Source organism: Heterodontus francisci, chromosome 10 (assembly GCF_036365525.1).
Source record: "Heterodontus francisci isolate sHetFra1 chromosome 10, sHetFra1.hap1, whole genome shotgun sequence".
Taxonomy (NCBI): domain Eukaryota; kingdom Metazoa; phylum Chordata; class Chondrichthyes; order Heterodontiformes; family Heterodontidae; genus Heterodontus; species Heterodontus francisci.
This window is the reverse complement of record NC_090380.1, coordinates 103,242,344-103,262,848: the sequence shown is the minus strand read 5'-3', so window position 1 is coordinate 103,262,848 and position 20,505 is coordinate 103,242,344. Positions and strand designations below refer to the sequence as shown.

Sequence of the window (20,505 nt, the reverse complement as noted above, 5' to 3'; positions counted from 1 at the left end):
ATTTCCTTGGCTCGTTGGTGGTGGATTACTGTTGCACAATTTCTCACTGCTGCTTCGGGCATGAGTCCAGTTTAAAACATTAAAGTGAGATCCAGGAATTAAAATGCCCTTGGCTTCACACCGGCATGACCATCTGAGCTTCACTGTCATGCTAACCACTTCCCTCCCTATACCTGTTCCAAACAACACTTAGAGTTGAAATTGGGGTTTTAGTCTTAAGTTTTTTTTGAAGCAAATTGTACACTCACAACTTGAAAACACCACTCTGTGTGCAAGGTGCTTCATATGCATAGTTGTATAATTTGACTTTAAATTTTATGGTTAATTTGATTGGGTAACTGTTAGACAGTTCCAAAGAAAACAACCCCAGCATATCCAATCTTTCCTATAGCTAAAATTCTCTATTCCTGGCAACATATCCTCTCAAATCTCCTCTGCACCCTCTCTAGCACAATCACATCCTTCCAGTAATGCAGTGAGCAGAACTATACACAATACTCTAGCTGTGGCCTAACCAGTGTTTTATACAGTTCCAGCATAACCTCCCTGCCCTTATATTCTATGCCTTGGCAAATCAAGGATAGTATCCCATTTTCTATACTAACTGCCTTTTTTACATGTCCTTCTACCTTTAGGGATCAGTGGACATGCACTCCAAGGTCCCTCTGTTTCTCTACACATTTCAGTATCTTACCATTTATTGTGTATTTCCTTGCCATGCTTGACCTCTGCAAATGCATTACCTCACGCTTCTCTGGATTGAATTCGATTTGCCACTTTCTGTCCACCTGACCAGTCCATTGATATCTTCTTGTAGTCGACAGCTTTCTTCCTCACTATCAAACACATGGCCAATTTTTGTATCATTTGCAAACTTCTTATTCATGCCCACTACATTTAAGTCGAAATCATTGATATACATTCACAAAAAGCAAGGGACCTAATACTGAGCCCTGCAAACCCCACTAGAAAAACAGTCCAGTCACAAAAACACCTGTTGACCTTTATCCTTCGCTTCCTGCTATTGATCCAATTTTTAAACCAACTTTCCCTTAGATCCCATGGAATTTTAGTTTTCTGACCAGTCTGCCATGTAGGACTTTGTCAAAAGCCTTGTTAAAAGCCATGTAGACTACATCAAACATGCTATCCTCATCATTACTTCCTCAAAAAATTCAATCAGGTTAGTCAGATATGACCTTCCCTGAACAAATCTATGCTGACTGCCCATGATTAATCTGTCACTTTCTAAATGATGATTTATTCTGCCCCTCAGAATTTTTTTCAACAATTTTCCCACCACCGCGGTTAGGCTGACTGACTTGTAATTACTCGGTCTGTCCCTTTCTCCTTTTGAAACAATGGTACAACATTAGCAGTTCTCCAGTATTCCGACACCATGCCTGTAGCCAGAGGGAATTGGAAAATGATGATCAGAGCCTCTGCTATTTCTTCCCTTGTTTCATTTAGCAGCCTAGGATACATTGTTAGCGGGCCTTGCAATTTATCTACTTTCAAAGATGCTAAACTCCTTAATATTTCCTCTCTCAATATGTTTATCCCATCCAATATTTCACACTCCCCCTCCTTAACTACAATGTCTGCATAGTCACCCTCTTTTGTGAAGATGGATGCAAAGTATCCATTAAGAAACATGCTCACATCTTCTACTTCTAATTGGCCCTACTCTTTCCTTATTTATCCTCTTGCTCTTTACCTATTTGTAAAACATCTTTAGGTTTTGCTTGATTTTGCTTGCCAATATTGTTTCATGCCCTTTCTTTGCTAATATAATTAATTTCACCCCTAGACTTTCTATACTTCTCCACACTTTTTGTAGTATTGAGCACTTGGTATCTAATATAAGCTTCCCTTTTTTGCCTTATCTCACCCTGTATGTTTCTTGACATTGAGGGGATTCTAGATTTGGGAGGCCCTCCTTTCTCTTTATGGGAACATATTTGTTCTGAGCCCTCAGTATCTTGACTTGAATGCCTCTCACTGCTCTGCCACTGCTGTATATGTGCACCTGACTGAGAAATAAAGGTAGCTTATCGATTGAGATCAGGCCTTTTGTTTATTCAGTCCACTTTCAGTGAGAATGAAGAAGTGTGAAAGACAAGAATGTCTGGTTTGGGTTACAAGAGAGTACTGTTGTTATACTCTTGAGGCCTGCTACCCTACGCAGAGATACAGGACAGTGTGAATCAGCCTCCATAAAAGTTAGATGCTTAGACCAATTACAGGAGCAACTGATACCACTGAACCCGAGAAGGTATCATCAGTAGATGATCATCATAAAATGTCAGACATGAAATACCCTGTGTAAGTTGCAAGGCAACTTTTTTTTCCCAAAATATATTTTATTCATAAAAATATGTAAAAATTACATTACAAAACAGTTCAAAAACAGCACCAAGTTGACATTCCAAAAAGTGCAAAGGAAATCAGTTTTCTTCAATACAGGAGTGAGTTGCCTCACAACCCTTCCATTCCATTTTACCTGCCATATCCATTTTACAGCAAAACCATATTTGGAGTATACAGCCCAACGGGTTTCCCATGGTTACAGCCCCTCAGTTCACTTTGGTGGGAGGACCTTACACGGTGGTTTTTCCCCATTGAGCCTTTGCAGCGGCTGCCCCAAGCTCTAGTGCGTCCCTCAGCACGTAGTCCTGGACCTTGGAATGCGCCAGTCTGCAACACTCGGTCGTGGACAACCCAAGGCATAACACATCCTGGGTGAATTATAGGTTAATAGCACATCCTGGGCTGAATTTTGTTGAACTTATGACATTGGGATCCGTGACGGGAGGGTGCTGGAAGATCATACCGGCAGTGACCCGCCACTGAGCCCGACACTGGGAGTACTGAGCCCGATCTTTCCGGCGACGGCGAGGCTCCATGGCGGTGCCCCCACCACTCGGCAATGGGACACAACTTTAAATATTTAAATAAAGAGCATGATTGCATTTTAATGCAATTACTCATGATCTTGCCAGCGGTCTGCGATCTTGCGTGCGGTGGCCGTCAACCAGGTGCCTTTACTTTCCCATCCAAGGAAAGCTGGTGCCGCTGAGGTGGAGAAGGGAGAGAACTTAAGATTTTTAATGTAGTGGGGGGGCGGGGGGCATGGGGTCCAATCAGCATGTGTAGTGTGGGGGAAGAGGGGGAAGGCGTGACCTCTGCATTTTGTACAGTGGTGGAGAGGTCAAATCATCAATGTAAGTATTTTGGGGGCGGGGAGAGGGCAACTATTTTATGTAAGTATTTTTTGGGGTGGGGAAGGAGCAACATATTATTTACGGTGTACTGGGGAGGGTACAGGCTTAAATATTCAAATTTTGTGGCAGGTCTAGCAGCCCTTTAAAAATGGCTCCACTCCTGCGCAAACGCAGCCATTGCCTTTGCCAGTGTTGCAGAACCCACCCTCACCATGTGATTGGGGGAGGGGCTGCCCAACTGGTGTATTATAATGAGCCACCATGCGCTAGATTGCAGTGGTATGATGGCACGTAGCCAGCATGCCATTTTTTAGCCCAGCGGCAGGAACGTAAAATCCAGTCCCCTGTAGATTTTACATGTACTGTATTTATTAAAATTAAAATATAAATGCAGTAAATGTAGATCAGCAAGAACACTTTATTTCAAATGATCTACATTCAGCATAGGAAATAAAGGATTTCAACTTGGCTTTTTAAGTCCTTTCGATGGTAAGATTCATTTAGCCCAGAACTTAAATACTGCTAATTAGCTTGTGTTACTATGGTGACTAGAAATGAAACTAAACCTTCTTAAATGCCAACACACTTACAATGCTCTTTAAGTACTGAACATGAGTCTTTGCATTATTTAATTCAGCCTATAAATCATTAAGCCCCTTTCATCTCTCAGATTATTACATTACTTGAGATACCCTCACACATATTGGAGATCTGTCTTCATTTGCAAGAATATTTTAAAATATTAAATAACACTAAATCACAAACTGTTACAAAATGTTTTTTAAAAGGTAATGCCAGTGCTGTATAACCATGAGCTTTCATGTATGTGATCTCCGCATGTCATTCAAAAATTCCCAAAAAAGTGAATTCTCAAAGATCATTGGAGTGTAACTATGTCTTGTATGGTAATGCAAAACAGGTACTGGTGAATCAGCACCTCTTTTACACATTGCCCGGCCTTCTCTTCCATTGATTTCAATATTGATTCGCCATCACTCGTTTTGAGCTAGCGTTCAAGGGGAATTTATACCTCAGTGGCCTTTGGGGACATATGTGGAGATCATCTATATGAAAGTTCATGGTGGAGAGTAAAAAGATGCCAATGAGTCTTGTTTATGCCAGTGTTGCGATAAGTGAGAGAATGATGACTTTAACATTGCGAGAACGGATTCAGCACTGCTGAAGAGGACCGGTAATGTTTTCTGTATCCAACAGTCTGATACTGCAGGGCAGTACGGCTGAAGTGCTGTATTGGTGGAGCTGCTGTCCTTTGGGTGAGATGTGTAAGCTGAAGACTGATTTACCTGTACAAGTAACCATTAAAGATCCCACAGCATTATTCAAAATAGAACAGGAGGGAAAATCCTCCAGTCCCGTGACTGAAGCAGGGGATCATGGCTGAAGGGAGTGGAGGGTTGGAGAAACCAAAATACCGTACTATAGCCCTATTTCCGATTAAAATTCCATTCAAGCTTGGAGCCCCTGCTAAAATCATGGGATTGGTGAAATTTACCCCCAAGACTTCTCCCAGTGTCTGGGTTAACATTCCTCCCACAATACATACAACTAAAAAAAGAACACATTAACTGCATCTCATTACTTTATGTAGACCACTATTGGCACTGAATGTCTATTACCTACATAGCAGTCATAGAAAAACAACAGAGGAACAAGGGATAAAAACAAAATACTTAGCTGGTCAGGCAGCGTCTGTGGAGAGAGAGGCAGAGTTAACATTTCAGGTCAGTGACCTTTCATCAGAACTGGCAAAGGTTAGAAATGTAATAGATTTTAAGCAAATAAAGTGGGGGTTGGGCAAAAGAGAACAGAAGAGAAGGTGTTGATAGGACAGAGGGTCACAGAAATAACTGACAAGGAGATCATGGGGCAAAGGCAAAGAGTGTGTTAATGGTGTAGTGAAAGACAAAGTGTTAGTGCAGGGAGAGTGTTAAATGACAGAATAATGAAAGCCCTAGCCCAAAGCACAAACATGAAAAAAAAGTGGCCTGGCACATGGGGGAAAAAAATTGAATGATGAAACAAACTAAAATAAAATTTAAAAAAATAAATAAAACTACTCTGAGGGTAGTGTCCTAGGCCCAACCATCTTCAGCTGCTTCATCAATGACCTTCCTTCAATCATAAGGTCAGAAGTGGGGATGTTCACTGATGATTGCACAATGTTCAGCACCATTCGTGACTGCTCAGATACTGAAGCAGTCCGTGTAGAAATGCAGCAAGATCTGGACAATATCCAGGCTTGGACTGAAAAGTGGCAAGTAACATTCGCACCACATGAGTGCCAGGCAATGGCCATCTCCAACAAAATAGAATCTAACCATCTCCCCTTGACATTTAATGGCATTACCATCACTGAATCTCCCACTATCAACATCCTGGGGGTTACCATTTTCTAGAAACTGAACAGCAGTAGCCACATAAATACCATGGCTTCAAGATCAGCTCAGAGGCTAGGAATCATGCGGCAAATAACTAACCTCCTGACTCCCCAAAGCCTGTCCACCATCTACAAGGCACAAGTCAGGAGTGTGATGGAATACTCTCCACTTGTCTGGATGGGTGCAGCTCCAACAACACTCAAGAAGCTCAACACCATCCAGGACAAAGCAGCCTGCTTGATTGGCACCCCATCCACAAACATTCACTCCCTCTATCACTGACGCACAGTGGCAGCAGTTTGTACCATCTACAAGATGCACTGCAGCAGCTCACCAAGACTCCTTAGACAGCACCTTCCAAACTCACGACTTCTACCACTTAGAAGAACAAGAGCAGCAGAACACCACCACCTGCAACTTTCCCTCCAAGCCACACACCATCCTGACTTGGAACTATATCGCCGTTCCTTCACTGTTGCTGAGTCCAAATCCTGGAACCCCCTTCCTAACAGCACTGTGGGTGTACCTACCCCACATGGACTGCAGCGGTTCAAGAAGGCAGCTCACCACCACCTTCTCAAGGGCAATTAGGGATGGGCAATAAATGCTGGCCCAGCCAGCGATGCCCACATCCCAGGAACAAATGTTTTAAAAAGTCCCTCGCAGGCGAGTATGATTGTCTTCTGTGAGTCCGAAGATGCTGATGAGGCCAATTCGAGATCTACAGACTTTATGGCATGTAGGGCATTTGTTGTCATGTGGGATGTCTGGTCGTGCGTTATTAGCTCAGCTTGTTCTTTTCGCCGCTCTTCATTTTGTCGCCATTGGGTCTCAAAATGCTGGGATCCCACAGACTCTGCCTCCATCTGGTTCAGTCCAGGGCGATGGTCTCCCAGGAGTTGATGTCAGTGTTGCATTTCTTCATTTTGGCTTTCAGCACAACCTTGAAGCGTTTCTTCTGTCCTCCTCTTCTGTCCTCCTCCTCCTGACTGAGCTGGGAGAAGACGACCTGCTTTGGGAGCCTGGTAGCTGACATCTGAACTATATGACCAACCCAATGAAGCTGATGGTGATTAATCATAGCCTCACAGCTTGTGAGAGGACACTGATGTTGGTGTGCCTGATCTCCCACTTTATATGTAGGATATTCCGCATGCAGTGTTGATGAATTGACTCCAGTGCTTTGAGGTGCCTCCTATACGTTGTCCAAGTTTCAAGCCCGTACTGCAAGGTAGGGATCATGACCGCATGGTAAACCATGATGTTGCAATCTTCAAACACTCACTTCCTCAGGTGACCAAAGGCTGCACCAGCAGATTTCAGGTGATGCTGGATTTCTTTGTCAATGTCAGCCTTCTGTGAAAGATAACTTCCAAGATACTGGAAGTATTCCACATTTTCCAGGCACTCTTCATGAATCCTAATCAATGCAGCCGGGAGGTGTGCATTTGGAGCTTGCTGATGGAGGGTTTTGGTCTTCTGAATGTTCAGTGTAAGTCCCATCTTCTCATATGCCTCAGTAAATATATCAACGATTCTCTGAAGATGCGTTTCCGACACAGCACTTACTGCAGCGTCATCAGTGTATTGGAGCTCAATGACTGAAGTCAGGATGGTCTTAGTTTTTGACTGGAGTTGCCTGATGTTAAATAGTTTACCATCCATTCGATAAATAAGCTGCACTCCAGCAGGGAGCTTGTCTCTAGTCAAACGGAGCATGGCAGCTAGAAATATTGAAAAAAGAGTTGGGGGCGATGTCCTGTCTTAACCATAAAGGAGTTTGTAATGGATCTTTTGCTAAGGATCACTGCTTGCATATCATCATGAAGCAGGTGAGGAATAGTGACGGATTTAGGAGGATATCCATACTTCTACAGAATCTTCCAGAGTGTCTCACGATATATAGAGTCAAAAGCTTTTGTCAAGTCAAAAAATGCTATGTAGTGAGGTTGATGTTGTTCATGGCATTTTTCTTGTAGTTGGCGAGCTGTGAAAATCATGTCAGCAGTGCCTATTCATGACTTAAACCCACATTGAGATTCGGGGAGTAGCTCTTCAGCAAGTGTAATGAGTCAGTTCAGAAGGGTTCTTGTTATGATCGTTCCTGCAGTGGAGAGCAGGAGATGCCTCTGTAATTTCCACAATTGGATTTGTTCCCTATCTTGAAGATTGTCACAATCATGGCATCCTTGAGATCATTCAGCAATTCCTCTTCATTCCAGATCTGTAGGATGAGGGTATGCAGCTGTAATGTTAGTTTCTCTCCTCCATGCTTAAAGATTTCAGCGGGGATTCCATCACCTCCTGCTGCTTTGTTGTTCTTCATTTGTGTGATGGCTTTCATCACCTCCATAGGTGTTGGTGGCGTTCCGAGCTTATCTATAACTGGATGTTGTGGGATGGAGATGAAAACGCTCTCATCAACAATGGAATCTTAATTGAAAAGGTCTTCAAAATGCCCCCTCCAATGGCCATTGACAGCTTCCCTTTCCTTGATCAGATGTCCCCCATCCTTAGGCCTCAAATTAGCTGGTCCTTGAATACTTGGGCCATAATTGGTCTTTGTGGCAGTGAAGAAGCCACAAATCTCATTCATGTCAGCGAGATATTGAATTTCCTTTGCCTTCTCTGCCCACCACCTTTTCTTCATGTTGTGGGTGCTCCTTTGTACCTCTGCCTTTGCTTGTTGGTAAGCTAGTTTCTTTCGCTTTGAGTTTGGGTCATTCTGCCAGGCACAGAAAGTTTTGCACTTGCGATCAATCAGTTCGTTGATGTGCTGATCATTTTCATCAAATCAGTCCTGATGTTTCCTGACAGAAAATCCAAGTGTATATTTGCAGGCATTGATGATATTGGACTTAAGGACATCCCAAGCACTCTTCTTCTGATGATTAAGTTGGAAAGTTTTTCCCTAAGGCATTGTTGGAATCGGTCCCTTTTGATTGGATCCTTCAGAGCTTTGACAGTGGTCTTTCGTGAACATCTCTTCTGTTGCATCTATCGTTTGGGAGCCAGTTTGATGGACATGATTGAACAAAATAGTCAGTGATTGGTCCAGCAGTCATCAGCTCCTGTCATTGCTCTGCTGGTGTGAACATCTTTGCGATTCCGGGCACAGAAGATAACATAAGCGATCAGGTGCCAGTGTTTGGGCTGTGGGGGTTGCCATGACGTTTTGTATTTGCTCTTCTGGTGGACCAGGGTATGGGTGATAATAAGCAATTGGTGATAATAAGCAATTGGTGATATAACACAATACCACAGTGAATACATAAAATTGTGTCTTTAACTACACAGGTACAATCCCGCCACTGATTAAATCAGTGGTCCAGACTGAGGAGGGAATGGCAACCAATGAGGAACTGAAGATGCTGGTGACGATCTCCTGTATTCTGCTGGCTGCCCTGCTCCTGTTTGCCCTGCTTCTGATTGTTCGAAGACGACGGAGGGAGCAGCGCCTGAAGAGACTGAGGGGTTAGAAACATATAAAAAGGCTCATTGGATAATATAGGTTCAATGAATAAACCCGCACTCTCCCCTGACTTGTAGGGCAGAATTTACTGGCCCCCAGGAGCTGGGCTAGGAGGCGGTGGGGCCCATAGAATTGGAACAGAAAGCGGGGGTTGGAGGGCCTATTGCCTTCCTGTCTCACAGCAATTAAGTTGGGATTGGGAAAGGCTGAAGACGGTCCTCCCACCCCGAGGGCAATTGAGGCTCTTAAGTGGCCAATCAGTAACCACTTAAAGGCCTCTACCCCCCGCTGCTGGAATTAAACCAGCGATGAGGTGAGGAGGGGGGGTGGGGGGTGGGCACTCCCACATGGGGAGGTTGCTCGGTGCCTCAGCCTCCCTGCGGGTTTGGTGGAGTGGGGGCCTTCTCCGTGGGCAATCTGTAGCCCACAAGAGGGCCCCCTGTGAGAAAGGCCACCCTCCGTTAACACACCCACCGTCCCCAACGACTACCCTCCCCTCTGTCGCCAGGGCCTGCCCAACTGACCCTGGCGACCCCAGCTCACTTACCTTTGGTCCGGGGCTCCAGCACTGGGCCTGTTCCCAGGCCTGGTGTAGTACTGGCAGTGATCACCACCTTACAGGGGCAGGAACCCCAGCACCAGGCTGTTAATTGCCCGAGTGTCGTTAAATTCCGCCAGGGGTGCTCCACAGGGCCAAGGCGCTGGGACGCCGGCTGGCTCGACTAAATTCAGCCCATCCTTTGCAGATGTCACCACCCATGACTTCTTTCATCTGTTTAAGAGAGTTCGAATTTTTTGTTGCTAAGTTAAGCTGTCAGACAGCATAACATGGCCACCATTGTACCATATCAACGTTACTTTTTAACAGTTTGATACAGGCACAATAACAATTATCTTCTTTTCTTGCAGATGCCAAAAGTCTGGCTGAGATGCTGATGAGGTAATGCATTGTGATTTTCCAGTATTTGTTGTGATTCGTGTTGTAAAAGGTCAATGTTTAAAGGGAGTATCAACACCATGAGGGCAGTTTTAAGGTCACACCTGAAACAGCGCAAAGTCAACTGAATGGTCACTCTGTCTTCCCATTTGTGCCAGCGTGAGGTCTAGGCCTTAGTTGCATGCTGCCAATGAGGTACGGGTGCCAAGTGGGCATACTACAGCAGCTCACCACTTCTGGAAGAGCAGGAAATCAGCTAGCCCCCACCTTGAGCTTGCTGGCAGTGTCAGACATGGGATTGTAAACCCAAGGCGACAATTCAAGTGGGGTGACAGTGGGGGGAACCAGTGGGAATTTCTTGGGCCTTTTTGGGAGCAGTCTTGGGACCACTGGTTAGGTCGATCCCAGCCTGTTTGAATTGGGTGGAGAATGCATGATGCCTGTTCTGCCCATTTGTGCCTGAAAATTGACATCCTACAACGGGTGCTGGACTCCCAATATCCATATTTAGGAAGCTTCCAGTCAGCTCGAGATGGACAGGCTGCCCATCTATTTGCCAAGCTGCCTGAAAATTGGTTCAGGTGGGTATTGGGTGCTAATGGGTGGCCAAGTTGCCCCTCTTCCCCACAACCCCAATTATCAATTGCCAGCTGATTGTTTTTTAGATGAGGAACTGGCAGCCCATAGATAAAAATCCCTCCCGATATATTGGCTGTAATGATGTGATAAATACATTCTTTATTTACATGGATTAACTACATAGAATTTACAGCACAGAAATAGGTGATTCTGGGCTACAGGCCTATGCTAATATTTATGCTGCACACAAGCCTCCTCCCACCTTAATTCATCTCATCCTATCGGCATATCCTTCTAATCCTTTCACCTTCATGTATTTACTAGTTTTCCCTTCCATTTCAGTACAGTTAGTGAACTGAAGAAACCTACCCCCAGGCAGAATTTCAGTCTACTTTCATTCACTGTAGAACTTTTGAATTCTGAGGGCTGGATTTTACGCTGGGTGGACGGGAGCTGGCCACCGATTTTAAAGTTGGTGGCGAACCCACTTCCGACAAGCTTGGGGATCCGACCCACGTTTTATGGGTCCCCAAGCATTAATTGTTCCGAGATCCCGCCTCATTGAGCTGCCGGCCAATCATCGGGTTGGCAGCCCTTAGTCCCAGCTGCATCACCGGGAGCAGAGGCCACTGCTGGGACTGCATCCCAGCCGAGGACATGGAGCCACAACTGAAGTTATGTAAGGGTTGCCTCGCGGGGGAAATTGGTCGTGCCCGGCGAGGCAAGGGTGGTCGTTTCGGGGGAAGTGGGGGCATCTCATGCCCTCGGGATGGTTGGGGAATTGGGTGCAATTCTGTGCCCCATTGTCAGGGCCCCCTCCCCCAGTTCGCTGAGTATCACTGGGTGGCCTTTCACGTCTCCCGGACGCCTGCTTGCCATGGGTAAAATACCTGTAGAGGCGGGTGAAGGCCCTTAAGTGCCTTGATTGGCCTGGGGCGGGCTGCCCGTTTCTCGCGCCCACCCCCCCCCCCACCCCCCAGCCCACGTAAAGTGGGGTGGAGGCGGGAGCAGGTCGGGAAGGCTTCCCGAAGCCTCCCCCTCATTTTTACACCACCCACCTCCCCGCCACCATCCGGCTCGCTGGGGAGGCATCAAATTCCAGCCTGAGTTTCTGTTGTTGCTTTCAAACCATAGAATCGAATCATGAATTTCTGAGGCACAGAAGTAAATCATTCAACCTATCGGGTTGTGCTGTCTCTCTGAAAGAATTGTCTGCTTAGAGAATTTCTCCATTCTCCTGCTAAGTTTCTCTTTTTCAAATATGAATTCACTTCCCTTCTGTAAACCGATTATAGATTCTGGTTTGACCAAAGTTTTGAATTGTTCTAATGTTCCTTGGCATGCACGAGTTTCTATTCCTCTCTCTTGTAATCACTCCCGCTCTCATTGGGCCATAATTTGCTCTGGCGGGGATCAAATGGCATCTGCCATTAGTTAGACTTGCCCTTGCATGTTTTCTGTGTGACAGGTTGCTGAAATTGCGAACTGATAAAGTCGCAGCTAAGGAAAGTGGGCATCTGGGAGCTGAGTGGACATGGCAAGTAATTGCTTAACCAATCAGATTGTGGAATTAACAACACGCGGACTGAGAAGAAAGTGCACATTAGAGTAGATAAATTCAATGTCAAATCAGGTACAGAACCGGAAATAAAGAGAGGGAAAGAAACATTGGATTTAGAGAGAAAAAGGAAACAAAGGAAATGCGAAAAAATCAATTAAAACCTGAAGAAATGAGACTCCATTTGTACTATTTTCAGTTACAGGTTCATTTGCAGTACTTGACATTTAACACATCGTTAGAAGAATCTCTGACAGCTAATCCAGATTTAATTAAATATGTACAGATCTTTAATGGCTCCTTGTGTCACTTCAGATCAGCTCTAACTTTCTGTGGCAAGTTTAGTTTGTGTCTACCATGCAAGCACAGCAACTTCACGCCGCTCAATGCATTTCAATGGTGAACAGGACAATAGGATGCCCTTTCTTGTAAAACTAACATTGGAACAGTTTCTCTCGGACAGCAACTTTTGGGTTTTTGTGCTTATCAGGCATTTGCCCATGCCCGCAGTTCCTGTAGAATTTGTGCACAAATAACAGCGAGTGCCATAAACCTCACCATTACTTTGACAGCAAATTATAAGCTAATATTTTCAGTGAATGGAGCACATTAAAATGCCTTGAAAGCAATTGCTGTGATCATGTTGGTTTAAAAATTATGTCCAGTGCCCATTTGGGGAGGCATGTTTTGGATAAGTATTTAAGAGTGATGTAATGTTGAATACTTGTAGATAATGTAAACTAAATCATTCCTTTAATTCAAGGAGCCTCTCATGAAATATTGCAGTCTATTTTCCACGTATAGCAAACAGTTTGCAGTTGAAAGATGTTATTTATGTAAATTATTTATTTGAATGGATTGTGCTGCACTGTCAAGTTTCGCTTTGTTTTATCTGCCTATTCTGTTTCGTATTTTATCCTATTGTGGTGGAATGGTGTCCTGTATATTCTGAGTTTTGAGTTCAAATCCAGTTCACACCTGGAATACTGTGTTTTAGTCTCCTTATCAAAGGAAGGATTTATTTGCCTTAGAAGGGCAATGAAGGTTCACTAGATTAATTCCTGGAATGAGAGGGCTGGCCTATGAAGAGAGATTGAGTAGATTGGACCTATATTCTCTGAGTTTAGAAAAGTAAAAGGCGATCTTATTGAAACATATAAAATTATTAAAGGGCTTCACAGATTAGATGCTGAGAGGCTTTTTCCCCGAGCTAGAGATTGTAGAACCAGAGGTCATAGTCTCTTGTTAATGGAATGGGGAGGGAGAGTGAGGTTGATGTAGAAGTTCAGCTGTGATATTGAATGGCAGACCAGGCTTGAGAGGCCATTTCTTACTTCTTTATGTTCTTACCGGGTTAAGGTTTTTTCTCATTCTCTGACCAGTAAATGAATTCAGGTGATGACACCCAGCTCCTATTGGGCTCATCCCATAACACAAGCCACCTATTGTTTCACACTAAATTGCCAGTCTCACCCAAGGAGACCACAAAGATGGCTTGGGTGTGAATGGGCTGTATAGCTGCAAGGAAGCATTGCCTTTTCTTATACCCTGTAAGGATACACTGAGTTTCCCCAATGTCATCAAACAAATGCGCATTTTTTTTTTTAACGAGGATCACAACTAATAAAGAACTAACCCGTAAGACAAAGAAAGCTTATAAAATGAAATAATATTATAATGCCGAAGGCCTCAAGTGCACTGGCAGACACTAGAACTCTTGCGAGGGCGGAAACAATTAATGACGTGTGTTTTCTTTCTATCTCTTTCAAGTAAAAACACAAGGACATCCGATACGTTGAATAAACAGCAGCAGACGCTGAGAATGCACATTGATATCCCTCGAGCACAGCTTCTGATAGAAGAAAGGGATACCATGGAAACAATTGGTATGGAATTCACTCCCCCCCACCCTCGACACTCTCCAATCACTTATCTTACATTTGCGTTGTTCCTTCTTTCATCCATTCCTCAATTCATGCTTTTTAACCAGGATACAATAGCAATTTGTTCATCAGTTTGAGAGACAACAATGTGTTCCCTCCTTAGTTTTGAGAAAGTTGGAGAGGGTGCAGAGGAGATTTGCCAGAATTATAGCAGGGATGAGTGATTCACTGATGTGGAGAGACTAGGGAAACTGGTGTTGTTCTCCTGATAGCAGAGGGGATTATGGGGAGATTCAATAGCGATGTTCAAAATTATTAAGGGTCTTGATAGAGTAAATAAGGAGGAACAATGACAGAACGGTTGATAACCAGATGACACAGATTTGAGATAATTGGAAAGGTAATTTAGGGAAGATGAAGAGAGTTTTTATTTGCAACGAGCTGTTATGATCTGGAATGCACTGCCTGAAAGAGTGGTGGAAGTAGATTTATTAGTAACTTTCAAAAGGGAATTGGATATGTACTTAAAAAGGAAAAATTTGCAGGGCTAAGGGAAAGAGGAGGGGAGTGGGACTCTTTTAAAGAGCTAGTACATTGGGCTGAATGGCCACCTTCTGTGCTGTATGATTCTATGACTTGTGCTTATATTTTTGTATGTACAATGCAATTGTGTCTCTGGCATGGACTCGATGGGCTGAATAGCCTCCTTCTGTGCCGAAAATGACTTCAATGACTCTAATACCTGAGGGTGCTTGCTTTTTTGTAAACTCATATGGTTCCATGACACTGCTGTCCAGTAGTTTGTTCAAATGGTCAGTCCTCACCAATGATATTAGACAGTGAGACAGCCACTCGGTCTTCACTGAATCTCTACATATGCACACTTCGCAGCAGGGATCGCCACATAGTGGTCATAATATATCAAAATTCTTACATCCACGCATATTTTCTCGTCAATTTTTTCAATTCTAAAATTCCTATGTCAACATTTATCATGGAAAGTATCCATGCAAATTTGTCACACTGTAGTTACATACACCACCAGTGGTGGCACTGGAGCCCTCAGTCAGCTCCTCCACCGGTTTTCTAGAGAAGCTCTAATGAATCTATCTCTCTGCTTCCCAAATCATTGCACCTTTTGCTATTTACCCATAAATAATAACACAAAATATATTTATATAAAAACAAAGACTGAATGTATGACTTTCAAATGGCCACTGAATTGTATCAGTACACCATGTTGTAATTTTCCTCCTGTCTTTTAACCCCACTTCACCTGAAGACCACACTTGATCATGACTGTCCATGCACAATACCACAGATGATCAACTACTATATATATTGGCCAGAAATTTATGGCCCCCCAAAGAGCGGGCAAGTGGTGGTGGGGTTGGGAGGGGCATAAAATTGAATGGGAGGTCAGGGGGAGCCCCGTTCCTGCACCCCCTCCCGCCCCACTGCAATTTGGCGCGGGGCGGCGCTGTGAAAAGCAGCCTGCCCGACCCAGGCCAATCAAGGCCCTTAAGTGGCCAATTAACTGCCACTTAAGGGCCTCCAACCACCGCCGTGGGTACTTTACCCTTGGCGGCCAGACGGCAAAGGCCCCAAGAACCTCACTGGTAAAACCAGGTGGCCTTCTTGTGGGCTTGGTGGGGGTGGGGGGGGGCCCTTGATCAGGCACCTTGTGCCCCATGGAGGTCCACCTCTGAAGCCCCAACTGCCCCAACACACAACACTCCCCACGCCCCCTCCCAACTGATCTCCCACTTGACTTGCCGAGGACCGGCCGATTGTCCCCGGTGAGGCCCTAAAAACTTACTTGAGTTCTGGGGCCGTCCTTCCCCTTGCTTCCAATGGCTGGGTGTAGTCCCAGCAGTGGCCACCACTCCCGGTGCCGCTTCTGGGACTAAGAGCTGCGGGCAGCTCCATTAGGTGGGACTTCCAGCCTCAAAGAGTAGAAGTCCCGCCCAAGACCAATTAAGGGCTGGGGTGCGGAAAATCCCGGACTGGTTACCCAGGCCTGGCGGAGGTGGGCTTACCACCGACTTTTCGGCTGGTGGACGGAGCCTCCTGCCCAATGTAAAATTCCGGCCATTATGTTTAACTGTTGCTTGTCACTCAGAGTGAAGAAATCTCTTTGAAAATACTGAAACTATAATGAAGTTTTGGGGTCAGCAAATATTTAAGGGCATTAGTAATCAGAAAGGAAGTGAAATTTCATCTGTACCTACATGTGACATCAGAGAGCTATATCAATTACAGCACAAAATGAGGCCATTCAGTCCATCATGCCAGAGTTGGTACTAACTCGGTCTTCAACTAGAATTATGTACTCCTGACCCCTTTCTCTGCCAGTCTCACCTCTGAGTCAGAGGTTCAAGCCCCATTCCAGTCACTTACCACATAATCTAGCATGACAGGCCAGTGCAGTACTGAGGGAGTGCTGCACTGTCAGAGGTGCCATCTTTCAGATGAGGCATTAAATCGAAGCCCCATCTGCTCTGCTAAATGGACATAAAAGATGCAAATAAGAGCAGGAGAGTTCTCCTTGGTGTCCTAGTCAACAATGATCATCAAACCAACATGACAAAAATAGATTATCCGATGATTTATTCCATGGCTGTTTGTGGGGCTTTGCTCTGTGCTGATTGGTTGCCATTTTCCCCTATATTACTACAGTAACCGCACTTTAAAAAGTAATTCATTGGCTGCAATGGTTTGCTGAGGTCTAAATGCAAGTTCTTTCTTTTCACTTGAACAGAATCAAAGAAATGATAGAACTTTCTGAATAAAGCTTTGCAGGAGCTGAGCTCACCAGAGACATTGAAACAATAATGCCTCTAAAATATATAAGCGCAGGCTTTTTCTTTAACTCCCTTACTTGGATGAAACATTTCAATAAAATCCACCTGCTGTGTTACAGATGACCGATCTACTGTGCTGCTGACTGATTCAGACTTTGGAGAGGCTGTGAAACAGAAGTCACTAACAGCTACACACACTGTCCATTACCATTCAGTCTCGCAGGCCACTGGACCTCTGGTAGATGTTTCAGATGCCCGGCCAGGAACCAGTGAGTATTTTTGTTTTACATGGCATGTAAACGATTAATCCTAAATGAGAGAATGTAGGGATGGTTATCATGATAGCAATTGGATTTGTTCGCATCAATGGCCAATGTTCTCTTTAGCTGTTGTTGGCTTCACTGAAGTTGGACGCAGGGTTTATTCATGGACTATACTGGTACCCCATTGGGGTTTTTAAGGATCTTCCTGTAAATGCCTTGAACCTTAAAATCCATTGAGGTGCTCCTGACTTAACAGGTGGAACCTCCCAGTAAATGGCGTAGACCCAACGTTACTTGGAAAACAGCTCATGGAATTACAGGACCTTCTTCTAATATTCAAGTTGAGCAATACTTCAGGCATTAAATAATCCCAAATAAAGCATAACATGTGCTAGAGGCAGAGTAATCAACCTCAATAATATGCTTCAACTCCAACCACAGAAGACTCTTATGGCCTTTCCAAGTGGCATTGCCAATTAATCTTGACTTGGGGCAATTTTGAGCTCAGTCCCAGTACAAACTAAAAATAAAAACAGAAAAGTGCTGTAAATATTCAGCAGATCTGGCAGCATCTGTGGAAAGAGAAACAGAGCTAACGTTTCAGATCGATGAGTATTTCTAGCATTTTCTGTTTTTATTACAGATTTCCGGCATCTGCGGTATTTTGATTTTGTCCCAGTAGAAACTAACTGACGCAAACCCAATGAAGGATTCAAAGACTTCATGTTTAAAGAGCTGGATGAAAAATGAAGAAAAAGTCGAAGAGTCATCACAGCCACTATCCCATACAAATAGAGGCTCGTTTTTGATCAGTTTGTGTAATCATTTTCCTTTTGACAATTCTCTTCAGCAATGACCCACTAACGAAATAACAAGGAACACCAGGTTTTGAAACAAATAATTCTACTACAGTGAAAAATGTGCTTTTGACATTTTCTAGGATTAAGTATGTTTTGTCAAAAGCCTGGCAGTCACCGAATGGCAAAGCCAGTTTTATAATTAAATTGGCAACAGGTTTTCTTTTATCCCACCCACATACAATTAATGGGATGCTTCCACAAAGAACAATGAGTTCAGGATTGATCAGGTTGCTACATCCTTAGGAATCAGGAAGAGAAGTCATCACAATTTCTACTCACGTTTACAACTCTCAGGATAAATACTCTGATCCTTACACTTTACCATGCTGCAGGTTCCTCTGAGATCAATAGCAGAACATTGCAGTTCTTAATTCATTCTTGCTGCCCCAGGGGGCAGGGGAAAAAGGGAGAGAGAGCACTGCATCAATTTTCAGTGAATAATTGACACTGTGCATTCGTGCTGTGAGGCTGTTAGAGAATAGTGGAGCATGAGAATTTTTTAGTTCTTTTAAATCCCATTCCAGTTTTCCTCCCCATTCTCCAAAAGGTGCCACCTCCACCAGGGGTAGGGTGTGTGCCAGCCACCATGCAGTGCCAAGCCCACTTGGGCATTCTTCGCATGTGAGCTGAGATAGTGAGCGCCAGCAGACTCTTTAGTCATTGGCAAGAAAGATCCTGCCCTCACCCCATAGGAACAGGAGTAGGCTATTCAGCCCTTCCATTAGATCATGCCTGACTCCATTTACCTGCCTTTGCTCCATATCCTTTAATACCCTTACCTAACAAAAATCTATCAATCTGAGGTTTGACATTTTCAGCTGACCCCCACCCCTCCCCCCCCACTCCCCAGCCTCAACAGTTTTTACAAAGAGAGAGTTCCAGATTTCCACTACCTTTTATGTGAAGAAGTGCTTCCTGGCCTCACCCCAGAATGCCTTGTCTCCAATTTTAAGGTTGTGTCCCTTTGTTCTGGACTCCCCCACCAGAGGAAATACTTTTTCTCTAACCTAGTAAATTCTTTAATTGTATTAAATACCTCAATTAGATCACCCCTTAATCTTCTATACTCAACAGAATACAGGCCTAGTCTATGGAACCTGTCCTCATAATGTAACACTTTTAGCCCAGGATCATTAGATGCACAATCCAGCCTGGGTCACTGGGTAACAATTAGAAGTGAGAGTCTGGCTTCCTCACCATCTCGCTTTACTGAAGCCAGTGGCCAATGAAAGGAAAGATGGAAGTTATGGATCAAGAAGTGTGCCCACTCCTTCCATTGAGCATGTACAACCTGCCCTATTATAGATTCCAGTCCAACTATTTCATCTCATGAGGGAGTGTGCTGTGTGAATATTTCCTGCTCTGAAGTGTGGGGACCCTGCTGTTAGAACGCTACTAGTGGAATGATCTACACCCAAGGTGTCGACCTGCTTTAATTCTTTCACCAATCTCCTGAAGCTGCTCCACCTTGCCAGTTTTTCATGATTGCTTTTTCCCCTTTTCACCTTTAGCTAATGGCATGTTCTGTATCTCAGATAAATCTTTCATTTTACTTACTATCCCTCCCTTCCTCTCCTACTAATATCACTTCTGCCATTTAACCATCTCCTCAAACTGGATACTCTATTTCTTTTCCTGTCTGCGTGTGTGGGCATGTGTGGGTGTGGTCTCTGCTTATTTCTCTGTGTGTTTGTGGATGGGAGAGTTTGTGTGTGTGTATGTGGATCTGTCTGATCTTTGTGTGTGTGTGTATATTATCTGATCTGTGTGTGTGTATCTGTCTGATCTATATGTGTGTATTTGTGTGTGTGTGGGAGGGGGGGGGATCTGTCTGTTCGATATGTGTGTATCTGTGTGTGTGTGTATCTGTCTGAGCTATATGTGTGGATCTGTGTGTGTGGATCTGTCTGATCTATATGTGTGTATCTGTGTGTGTGTGTGGATCTGTCTGTTCGATATGTGTGTATCTGTGTGTGTGTGTATCTGTCTGTTCGATATGTGTGTATCTGTGTGTGTGGATCTGTCTGATCTATATGTGTGTATCTGTGTGTGTGTGTGGATCTGTCTGTTCGATATGTGTGTATCTGTGTGTGTGTGTATCTGTCTGTTCGATATGTGTGTATCTGTGTGTGTGTGTATCTGTCTGAGCTATATGTGTGTATCTGTGTGTGTGTGTGGATCTGTCTGTTCGATATGTGTGTATCTGTGTGTGTGTGTATCTGTCTGTTCGATATGTGTGTATCTGTGTGTGTGTGTATCTGTCTGTTCGATATGTGTGTATCTGTGTGTGTGTGTATCTGTCTGAGCTATATGTGTGGATCTGTGTGTGTGGATCTGTCTGATCTATATGTGTGTATCTGTGTGTGTGGGAGGGGGGGATCTGTCTGTTCGATATGTGTGTATCTGTGTGTGTGGATCTGTCTGATCTATATGTGTGTATCTGTGTGTGTGTGGGAGGGGGGGATCTGTCTGTTCGATATGTGTGTATCTGTGTGTGTATCTGTCTGTTCGATATGTGTGTATCTC

General features: G+C 44.2%; 1 protein-coding gene across 5 annotated transcripts in view; it reads left to right on the top strand.

The window, feature by feature from the left end:
- The window catches only part of LOC137374264 (cell adhesion molecule DSCAM), a 555,631-nt gene that overhangs the window by 515,418 nt on the left and 19,708 nt on the right, over positions 1 to 20,505 (top strand). For 4 of the 5 annotated variants that reach the window (XM_068040060.1, XM_068040056.1, XM_068040059.1 and 1 more), the window contains exons 26-29: positions 8,921 to 9,097; positions 10,005 to 10,035; positions 13,940 to 14,055; positions 16,976 to 17,125. In XM_068040060.1, coding sequence (XP_067896161.1) covers positions 8,921 to 9,097; positions 10,005 to 10,035; positions 13,940 to 14,055; positions 16,976 to 17,125 — 474 coding nt within the window. Of the gene's footprint in view, positions 1 to 8,920; positions 9,098 to 10,004; positions 10,036 to 13,939; positions 14,056 to 16,975; positions 17,130 to 20,505 lie in introns of all 5 variants that reach the window. The other variant, XM_068040058.1, reaches the window with a different exon arrangement.